General features: G+C 40.2%; 1 protein-coding gene across 1 annotated transcript; it reads left to right on the top strand.

The window, feature by feature from the left end:
* Nucleotides 1–3,898: 3,898 nt before the first annotated feature.
* Nucleotides 3,899–8,206, top strand: MCEE (methylmalonyl CoA epimerase; the record flags this gene model as incomplete). The annotated part of the gene is made up of 2 exons (XM_009867111.1): nucleotides 3,899–4,239; nucleotides 7,916–8,206. Coding segments are annotated over 2 exons (494 nt in total), but the record flags the coding sequence as incomplete, so codon positions are not given.
* Between the last annotated feature and the right edge of the window lie 3,431 nt (nucleotides 8,207–11,637).

The following is an 11,637-nucleotide window of genomic DNA, read 5'->3' as shown; positions in this document are numbered from 1 at the left end:
GGAGCGCGGCCGAGCTCTCCAGGTCACAGCGAGGCAGTTTTCTGGGAACTGTGTAGCCCACCTGTACGTGTTTAAACTTTGCTGTGCTTAATACCAGTAGACCGGTCAACCGGTAATAGAATAAAACTCAAATAGATCAATTTAAAAAAGTTCTTCAGGTGAAGGTGGAGAAGGTGACATATGTTCTGCAGTATCACTGGTGTTAGGAAGCCAGCAATCATCTATGAGAGCAGGGTCAGCTACATCTTCTCTGAAGGAAAAACCGTCTGGAAAAATGCCAATTTGGCTGTCAGTGTTCGAAAAGGGAAGTCTTAAAAACCCCACAGGTTTGGGCTCCCCAGTTCCAAAGAGACAGGGACCGACTGGAGAGAGTCCAAGGGAGAGCTACGAGGGGGATCAAGGGACTGAACATCTCTGCTGGGAAGAGAGACTGAGAGACCTGGGGCTGTTCAGCCTGGAAAGGAGACGGCTGAGAGGGGATTTATTGACGTAGGGAAATATCTGAGGGGTGGGGGTCAAGGGGAAGGGGACAATCTCTTCTCAGTGGTGCCCAGCGATAGAACAAGGAATAATGGGTTTGAGTTAGAACATGGGAAGTTCCACCTCAGCGTGAGGAGTAACTTGTTGGCTGTGCGGGTGCCGGAGCCCTGGCCCAGGCTGCCCAGAGAGGGTGTGGAGTCTCCTGCTCTGGAGACTTTCCAACCCGCCTGGACACGTTCCTGTGGGGCTGCCCTGGGTGACCCTGCTCTGGCAGGGGGTGGCACTGGGGGATCTCCAGAGGTCCCTTCCAAACCCCCAAAGATTCTGTGATTCTATGAAATGCCGATATACCATGAGAAACAACCGCCTGCATGAATTTGGTCAGCGTACACAAGTTTTTCGAGCAGGAGAGGCACTTGGACAGCTGCTTTAGTGACTGGTCACTGGCTTCAAAAGATGCAAAGGAAGTAAAATTTTTTAACATTGGAGAAAGTTAGGAATTGCTTGAATAATTCTGTGAGTCAGTGGAGAAATGCTTTCCTGGTTGAAGAATTTAGCCACAACAGGTAATAGGACTAGTTTTGTGATACATGCATGTAAATGTTTCTTTCCTGAACCATGAAAGTGATGGGGTTTCAATCCGAACTTTGCTGAAAAGTTTTCGTTTTCACTGCAGGGTCATCTTTTATTACTGGCTCAGAAGAAGATGATTAGAGTTTTAAGTAACTAATCTATATAATTACTAATCTATATAACGCAAGAAAGCTGCAAATACTTTTTATTTAATCTCAGTTAATTCATAAAAGCCCTCTATGCACATGACTAGAGCTAGAATTAATCCACATGACTTTATAGAATAAAGTAAAAAAACCCAAAACTGAGCCTTCTGAAGAGTCGTCTGCCCCTGCATACTCACAGGAAAAATTTTAATGTTCTATGACCCAACTATTAAGCAAGAGGAGAAAATGGAGAGATGCATGAATAATGTTGTTGTATGAGCGGGCATTTAAGTATCTTTGACTTTACAACAATTGTAGAAATACACTTCACTTTTTCAATCTATTGTCTTTCCAGGACACACCACAAAAATCAAACTTTTTTGGGGAGAACCCAACAGAGATAGCATTTTCTATTCCTTTTGCTATTGCTTCAGTAATAGCTGAGTAGTAGTCTGTGTCTCTACTTTCTGTCTATTTACTTGACAATAGACAAAATACAAATTGAATTATAATAACCATGTAGTCATATGCCCTGTGTGAAGTACGGCAAGAATTACAGATGGAAGATGTCAAAAAAGAATGGGAAAATTCCTAGCCCTTCCCATCAATACAGGTCGCTTGGAAAACCCACATCAGTGGTATTTCTACCGAACTATGGTGTGTTCATTTTTGAAAAGAGGGAATGAAACAATAAAAGGCTCTAGGAAACGTAACAAATTACATAGTGAGTGGTCCTTATCTTTCAAAAGATTTTCCTCTTTTGGAGGATACTGAGCTCCTCTAAGTGGCTGAGTATGTCTTGCTTCAGAAAGAATTGAATCAGGTCTTAAGAATTTATTGTAGGAAACAGCGTGACGTAAGCAGAATCTGAGGTGGGCAGACAAGACTCTGTGGCGGGTGTTTTTTACTGATTTTTTCATACATTATTTACTCTGGTCATGTGGTCAAACTCTAGGTAATTATCCCGGCAGACAAGACTCTGTGGCGGGTGTTTTTTATTGATTTTTTCATACATTATTTACTCTAGTCATGTGGTCAAACTCTAGGTAATTATCCATGCCTCTAATTATGCCAACTAGATACTGCATGTTTCTTATTCTGTGTATTAGAAGCATTGCGTAGTATTGTTTCCTCAGGCATTTGCTTTGTTCACCCCCGATGTAGCTGCATTCTAGATGGCAAGTCTACCGACAAAAGTGTTTCAGCATCGATATTTGGAAACCAATAATTTTTCTTCTGTGTAGAAGTTGCTGGGGGATTTTCTTTAACATGTAAAAAGTTGGAAAGTTCTAGGAAATACTGAGTTGCTCTACTATGCCAGTATGAGAGCCTAAAGGTAACAAGTGAGAAAGAATTGTCCAGAGCTGCTGGCTGTGATGAAGGAGATGATGGGATGTGCTGGGTGAAAGGCTGGCAAGAAATAATCCGGGGCAGTTACTTGCAGAACTGGTCAAGTTTCTGGAAATACTTAAGGGAGGATGTTGATTTAGTATTATCAAAAGATAGACTTACTTTTGTAATACTGAGTCTTTGGAAGTATGTACCTTGCACGTGGCAATTTTAAATCTCAGATACGCACCAAACTCTTCTTCCATTGCAGCACAATGCTCAGAAAGGCCTAGATTTAAGGACAGCATCAGTTATATTTGAGAAGAAAAATTAACTGTTAGCTGTAAGGTCTTGGATTCCTGTGAAATGGTAGTTCTCAGGCTCATACAATGAAGCTCGTTCATTAATTACAGCCACCGCTAACCTTGCAGAGTACAGAGTCTGACAGAAATGCAAGCCAGGCTATCCTCAGTGTCTTGCAAAGCATCCTGAATCTCAATGCATCAGTCACACCATCTTTTAGCAAAAATTAGCACATTTGTGAATTGAAAGCGAAGAATGCCTCTAGCTTGGCCTTGAGGCATTGGAAACTCGGACATAGCCTAAAGTAAACTGGCATTAAATGAAAATGTGGGGTTTATGAACATGTCCTGTCATCTAATTGTAATGCTGATGCTACAAACAACCGATATGATTACAGTTTCTCCCCTACTCCCAACTTCTCCAGGTTCTAGTACTCAGACAGATTATTTTTTAATGTAATCCATTTGTAAGTATCCTAACTTAATATCTTCTTTTGTGAGTTCATTAAAAAAAACCAGCAACCCTAGAACTAATTGCCTAGAACTAAACTGGAACTTGCCTAGAGCTAACCTAGAACTTGCCTAGAACACAACTGCCTTCCAGTACCTGAGGGGAGCCTACAGGGAGGCTGGGGAGGGACTTTTTACAAGAGTGTGCAGCGATAGGACAAGGGGAAATGGGTTTAAGTTGAAGAAGAACAGGTTTCGATTGGATCTTAGGAAGAAATTCTTCATAGAATCATAGAACACAGAACAGTTTTGGCTGGAAGAGGCCTTCAAGATCATCGAGTCCAACCTTTTCCCAGCCCCATCAACACCGCTAAACCACATCCTTCCAGGCAACATCTACCCTTCTCTTACGTTGTGGGGTTTTTTTAGTACTTCTGAATAATGACATAGTCTCTGGAAAAAGTTTTCATTGACCTGTTCTACAGAAGAATTCTTTCCTCAGTCTACCTTCAGCTTTGCGCAGCGGTGTGCTTACGGCACAGGAGTTACATCATGGAAAGAGCAGGTGCTGACTTTCTCAAAAGCACTGTAGCAGTACTATTCACTTTTTTTTTTCAGGACTTCTTACCAGATTGCAGACTTCAGCTCCCACAATACGAACTCTATCATCATCGAATTCCTTTTCTCAAAACATTCCAAGCTGTTTGTGGAAACTGGGTCGACTTAATCACGTAGCGATCGCAGTACCCGATTTGGAGAAAGCGCAGTCCTTGTACAGAGATGTGTTGGGCGCACAGGTGAGCGAGCCCGTTGCTCTTCCCGAACACGGTGTCTACACTGTTTTTGTGGAGCTGGGAAATACCAAGCTGGAACTTCTACATCCTTTAAGAGAAAAAAGTCCCATTGCAAGTTTTTTGCAAAGAAACAAGACTGGAGGAATGCATCACATCTGCATTGAGGTATTTTAACACAGTGTTATATATAAGAGAGAGAGAGATTGAAGTATGTGTAATTTTCTCATAGGTATGACTTGTGTCAAGAACAAACGTGAGGCTGTCACATTCCTGAGATTTTATATTGCATAAGAAGTCTTCTTAAATGTGCCTTTTTTTCAGTTTTGGAAATTCCAGTTCAATTTCCTGAGCAGTGTGAGACTTTTTTCCTCTTTTCTGCTATAAAGATTAAATTGGGGAGGAGAAGGTTAAGTATCCAGTGTGGAAGGTGGATGAGCCCAAGGGTTTGTGAAGAGTGTGTGACAGGTGTCAACTTCCTGACATAGAAAGGACATACTCTGGAAAAAGCTGAGGTATAGTTTAGATTTTCTGAAGTTTCTCCCTGTTTGTTACTTAGCTGATAATTCTCTACAGAAGTAAAAAGCCCCACATTGTCAGTAGTACTGCAGTACAGCAGTAAAGTTAGAGCGTGGTGCTGATACACCAAGGTCGTGGCTTCGATCCCCATTCAGTCCCCATGTGTTGTCTGATCTAGTCGAGAGGCGTCCCTGCCCGTGACAGGGAGGCTGGATTAAAATGATCTCTAAGGTCCCTTCCAGCCTGGGCCAGTCTATGATTCTATGATTTCTTCTTCCTGTTCTTCCTTGCCCACCAAAGAGAGGCTGGCCTGGAAGTACACAATATGTAAAGGTGCTGGGTAAAGTATTTTTATATTATTTAGTTATTTAGTATATTCCTGTTTTAGTGTAAATGTGTGTGCAAAAATTCATGCGGTTGCCTGTGATACATTTTTAATATTTTACCAATCTGAAGGTGCTGGGTAAAGTATTTTTATATTATTTAGTTAATTAGTATATTCCTGTTTTAGTGTAAATGTGTGATGCAAAAATTCATGCTGTTGCCTGTGATACATTTTTAATATTTCACCAATCTGAGTCTTACAGTCTTTATTCTTTCATGCAAAATGTAATAAGAAAAAAAAATGGGTTTACTGATGGGAGTAAAAATTGTTTTCTGAATGCAGCCATAAACACCTGTGTTTCAGTTGCACGCTTTCGTTGGAAATTGAGACATTTTGCATACACACAGGCACTGCAATTTTTCTTACTTTAAGTTCTCCTATTTGCAGATGTTCAGGAATAAGAAAATGAATTCTCTTTAAACTGACCCTAAATTGCATTGCTAGGCAGCTCTGCTGTAGAAATGTGAAAGATCTCAGCTGAATTTAGGAAAAGGGAGATATAGTAGAAAGAAGTCATTTGCACTAAGACTGAAAAAACCCTCCAACCCTCTCTAAGGCCAGTGGTACTTGCTTATAGATAGGAGAGAAAGAAGTTGTAGGCATTTCTCAGCAAAAAAGAGCTCAAAGCTCCCAAGTGTTCCAAGTATATGTAACTCCTTTTCAAGGTGTTTCAAGAAATATTTGTTCCCAGCTGCAATTGTTCTCTGTAGGTCTCCATTTGATATGAGAGATGGTCTTGCTGCAGATAAACCAGGCATGGCTGTCGAGGGAAGTCATACTGCTAATCATGAAAACTGAGGAGGCTGGAATATTCTAATTATACCATAGAATCATAGAATGGCCTAGGCTGGAAGGGACCTCAGAGATCATTTAATCCAACCTCCCTGTAATGGGCTGGGACGCCTCTCAACTAGATCAGGCAACACATGGGGACTGAACCACGTTGGACAATGTAGAAGCATTGGGTTAAAAAATAAGATTTCTGTTTGCAGTAGGTCAAGCAAGCCAGAAGTCATCATCTAGCTGTTAGTTTCCATTAATTGGGTGAGCTAGTGCTACTTGCAGCCAGCGTTTCCTAAATATAGTTTTGTAACTCACTGAGGGGTTCTTTAAAAAAATAAATAAATTAAGATTGTCTTACGTCCCTCATGTTTGTCTCTATGTAAAAACAAATGGAAGATTATAGACTAATTTACATGGAGAAAAAAAGCAATCCATAAACCTGCAGTTTATGTGGGACTGAAAACAGCTTTGGTCACTACTCTAGTCAATCAAAAAGATATTAACCTCCCTTCTGTAATTTTCCACTCTCCTCAGAATGAAAAATCTTTTACCATTTCAAAGATATGTCATCTTCTGAAGTTGAGCAGAAAGAGTTTTTAGAAACTCTATAAAAGAACATCAATTGATGTTCATTTGAAATTTAAAAAAGATTTTGTAGACTATCTTCCCATAGACGACTTTTTTTGTTGCAAAAAGTGGAATTGTAAATTTTTTTCACCATACTGGAGAGGAAGCCTGGCAAGTTTATCAAAATGCTTCGCTTTTCTTCAAATAAAAATTTTAGACAGATGCTTTGATAGGGAATTTTTATCAGACCAAATAAGCGTTTTAAGAAGAAATTAAATTATTCCTGACCAGCTAGAACTGTATTTAATACCTGCAATGACGAGCGTGCTGGACACGTGCTATAACGTGATGCCGATGTGGTGGTGGGTCATGGGCTGGCTTTGATGATCTCTGAGGTCTTTTCCAGCCCCAACGATTCTGTGATTCTGTAATAAGAGAGAAATCCGAGCCTGCTACTCTCTTACCACAGACGTAGCCACAGGCTTTCCCCTGTTCACTCTCTCAGCTTCCTGGGCTGCAGTAACTCCTTGCAGCTGAGCCCAGGCACAGTTTCTCTTCTGGCCACCTCTGCAAGGCAGCAGCAGCAGCTGCAGCGGCTTTTCTGCTTGGGGAAACAACCCGGAGGAAGCTTTGCCACACATTACACGTGCTCTTTTCTTTTAGATAAAAGCTGACAGTCATTTCTATTTTTTTTTTTTTAAGCAGGCTAATAGTTGCACGTAGGAAGAACTGTAGCGAGTTCAGACTTTCCATGAGCAAAATTGCTAAAGATGAGTAGGAATTAACTGATGTCTGTTCCTCTGAATTAAAACTAGGTATTTCCTTCCTCCCTACAACAGCATCGTGCAAGTTTATTCGCCACGTTATGTCCAGACACCTCAGTCTTCAAAACCGGCCACGCTATTATTTTAATTCTAGGTCTTTATTCATTATTGACTCTTGGATTTGCTAAACCAAGAGCTGATTTTATTATTTCAAAGAATGAATGCATTTAAAGTCTGAGAAAATTCAACTTCCATCTGATGGCATGACGTCAGACTTGGGATCACATTATACAGTGTCTATGTGGTTTTGTTAATTATGTATTTCTGCAGGAAACTGTACTGAAGTGCTCTGTTCATGGCTATTATGGTAATTAAGTTCAGTAGGAAACCCAGGTCATATTCTGGGAATACTTCTGATAATTCCAGGGGGTTTCTTAGGAAACTTTATGAAGCTGCACTTTATGAAGTACTTTATGAGGTACTGCAGAGTTTAGATTTTTTATGGAGTCCCTATGAAGTATCAACATAAAAAGATCAAGGGGCTTTGTGCATGAGTGATTTTTGTTTAAAAATTTCCTATATATAGCACAATCTATTTAAATGATATTTTGTAAAATCTTCAGAGAACAAATGCAAACTTCTGTAGCATTTTCATTTTTAAGTCTAGATGTTTTAAAATGTTTTCTAACTGAATTTCTTTTCAGAATTCTACTGGAATTTAGAAATAACAGTTTAGTAAGGAATTGTATTACCGCTTCTAAATGTAGAATCTGCATAATGCAGTGTAATATGTTAATCTGTGTGAACTGTATTTTTCTTTTATAAGGTTGATGACATAAAAGCGGCTGTGACAGAACTGAAGAAAAAAAAGATACGGATATTGAGCGAAGAGCCAAAAATAGGTGCACATGGCAAACCCGTGATTTTTCTTCACCCTAAGGATTGCCATGGAGTCCTTGTGGAACTTGAACAAGCTTGAGCTGTAATATTCATAAATAAAACAATAGATTGGTTGTGAAGTTTACTGAGCTGGTGCTGGGAATATTGATGTGGCGTTCTGTCTTCACAAGTTCGCTGTAGTTCCACCTTCTGAGTACTGAAATAGAGCTACACATTTAGGGATGTTTTCTTTTTTTTGCTGCCATTGATCTAATTTTCAGAATTAATCTGTTGACATTTCCAGAATTCTCTGTGATTCCAAAGACAAATACATGAGCCAAGTTACATCTGTAACATAGTAATTTGTTTGTAGCATGATTTTACCTCTGTAACCACAGAAACTGTACGGTTTCTAGGTCAACCCACAGTATTTTGTTCTACATTTCGGAGCAGAGACCCACTTCTCAGTGACAACAATATAGCTTCGATACTCCTTTCAGAATAAATGAAAAATCAACATTGGATTTTCTGTTTTCACCATTCACCGTCTGCGCTTCACACTGATTGATTGGCTCATGCAATAAAAAAATCCTTCTGTATGGGTGTCTGCAGTCAGTAAGTAAGTTTTCCTCAGCCTCACAACTACTGCCATGGAAGTTACCACGCATAAATCATCATTTACTTGTTCTATGAACTCTCTGGATATGCAGACACTGAGAAAAGTACCTGAAAAATTATTTGCATGAAATATTATTTCAGAATGTTTTTGTTTTCTCACACCTTGAACAGTCATTTTTCAAGCTTAATCCACAGGAAGGTATCTGGGAGAGGCCTGAACAAAGAGCGATTAATCCTTTTGCTTACTTTATAAATCTGGTTTTCCTCTGCAAAAATCACTAACAAAATGAGTGGGAAACACGAGCTGCTTAAATCTTGGTTATGTCTTTACCGTTGGAGAGCACGCCAGCATGCTTATGTTTCTGATGCACTGCAGTCACTCTCTGGTAATTTATTCCTGGCCAGACTTCACTGGTGCCCGTTAAGCAAGCAGTGCTTGTCATGATACTTTCTTTTATAGGTTTGTTTCAACATGTCAGCTGTAGAAATTGAAGACTTGCCATCTTCTCTCTCTAGTTTTCTTAATCCTTAAAAGTCAAATTTTTTTTCCCAAGCTAAACCATGATCTGAGTTTTATATTTTTCCGCATCTCTGCATGTACACTGAATAGTTTCAGCTTGATAGGAAGTAAGTTAATTTTAGTCTAGGTGAACTTTTATTTAATGGAAATGCAATTGTTCGTGTTCTGTGTCATGTTTGCTACAAGTATAATGTTGACCTGAGATGTAAAGAGGGCTTTAAAAACATTGATGCTTCCTCATTAATTTTACCTCTGAAAAAAACTCTGCAAAGCCATGCCTTTTTTAAACGAGCTAGTTTTGTACTCAAAATAACTACTCCTTCTGTTATATTTTAAGAAAAACAGAGTCTTCCACAGGGTTCTTGTGTTTTACGAAATCCCTGTTTAGAGGGTTATTTGTGATCTACACTCTAAATCGCTTGAATTTAGAAATCCTAAGGCTCATGATGGAAAAGGAGGATGATTCGATATTCTTGGAATATGATTCTGCCCTTCTAGGAGACATACAATTAGCAAAGCTGCTTTTGTCTTTGTGTTCTTTCCGATGGGGAGGCATCTTTTCTACAAAACTAGCATAGGAATGCCAAGACTAGAAGTGCCACTGGTTGCACGTCAAGATAATTGAACAGAAGTCCTTGAACCTAATACCCTTAGTGTGGTGCAACCGAAAACAGGGCAGCCCTCCCTAAGTACATACTCCATTTCTTTCTCCTGCCTGAAGGAAATGGCATTTTGTGCATGGTATCTGTCAATACGCTCAGAGGAGTAGCTTGATCTAGTGCTAGAGAATGGAGATTTCGAGTCAAAAGTACTCCACTTAGCTCATTGTGCTCCCCATCTTCCTAGCAGAAGGAGACTTGGAATGCTTTTAGCTAGTAACCACCAATTTTCCTGACTGACTGCAGTGGGGTTGCCTAGCACTAAGTCAGCTGATGTATTTCGTTCATCGTAAGCAAGTCACGCTCCTATCTCCCTCACAGTTTCTACATTTCATCCGACTCCTCCTAAGGTGGAAGTCAAGACATTAACAAAAAACCAAAGCCCCTGGAAAAGAAGAGTTTAGGGCTGCAAAGTTAGTCAGTACCCAAAACCGGGCATGCTTATTACAAGCTCTTACCATTTGGTGGGATCAGACCCTCTTAAGTTGTCTGGGTATGTGCTACGCTATGTGAGAGTTTTCACCTCTGGAGCTCTACACTTGGAAGGAATAGCTAAGAGAGCTGCACAGCTGAAGAATGTGAAGACAGCTAAGACGCACTCAGTGAAGTTTCCTTTTCAGAAGCCTAATTCCCCGAGACTCCAGTGGGAGCAGGATCAGCCCCTTGTAAGAAATTTCTAGTCCTTCACCTTAGACAAGACAGCCTTCACAAGTCATTCTTTGTTCTCACTGGGTGTGGGTTTGGGGGGACGGGTTAGATACATGCACCTTACCCTTTCTTTTTACTGCCAGGATTATAAAACGGGACTTACGTCAAGAAAAACAGTGGAAATTCAGGGATGGAAACTGGAGCAGCAGGGAACTGTGATTTGGGGTTTTTTCCAGTGGAGGGATGCTTAGTAATAACCCCTGCTGCACCAGCGTACAACTTCTGGAATGATCAGCAGTGATTCAAGTAACCAGAGCCTCGGTGGCTGGGAAGGGGATTAGGCTTTGACAATGGGTATTTGGGTTTGGTTTGTTTGTGGTTTGAGGGGGTTTTGTTGTTTTTATTTTTTTCCAGAAGGTACAGCAAAACCGTTTCCGATAATGTCAAGCTTTTTAGAAGATTGTTACTATTTTGCCAGTAAATTTTCTCACGCTTGGGTCGTTTGTCAAGCACAAGTTCCCTGTTTCAATCTCTCCCTTTTTTCTTTTTTCCTCCTCTGAGCTCTAGCCTGTTCCCATTTTATGCTGCCTAAGGCAGACAAGACACATTTTTCTGGACTCCATCAACATTACTCAGGCAGCTAAAGGGCTCATAATTAAATGATGCAAAGTATCTCTTTTGACTTCCTCTATGCAACTTGTAGTCTCTCCTAGGTGGGAGGAGAACAGGTGCAGAATTAATCCTGTCCCATATAATGAGACAAACTTAGAAGCAAACTCAAAAAGCTGAGAAACGAACTGCATGCCTTTAAAAAGCTAACCTTCCAGTTTTGCAAATCTGCAAAAACTGGTCCTGTCATGCTCATACTGCAACTAGTTCACCTGAACTAAAAAAACCCCCAAACCAAACAACCAGCAAACCACTGGGTGTTTGATTTTGAATTCAGTTGCTTTCATTATTATTGTATTAACCCAATTAATCACAAGTTTGGGAAGGATGTACTCTATCACAATGCCACTTCATACAATTAACACAGCCTGAAAATTTAGAAAACTGCGAATGAATTACAAGAGGAACTGGGGATGGCACTTTCTCCTGCAGAGCGCTTCCTGGGTGCGCATTACTTCTGCATTTAATGCTGAGACTAGAGTTTACTTTCTAAATGCACGTGCAGAAGCATTGCTGTCTCTTGTTAAGGACAGTCCTTGGATTTGGACTTTATTG

Source organism: Apaloderma vittatum, unplaced genomic scaffold, assembly GCF_000703405.1.
Source record: "Apaloderma vittatum isolate BGI_N311 unplaced genomic scaffold, ASM70340v1 scaffold12163, whole genome shotgun sequence".
NCBI classification, from domain to species: domain Eukaryota; kingdom Metazoa; phylum Chordata; class Aves; order Trogoniformes; family Trogonidae; genus Apaloderma; species Apaloderma vittatum.
This window is presented reverse-complemented; position numbering and strand designations above follow the sequence as displayed.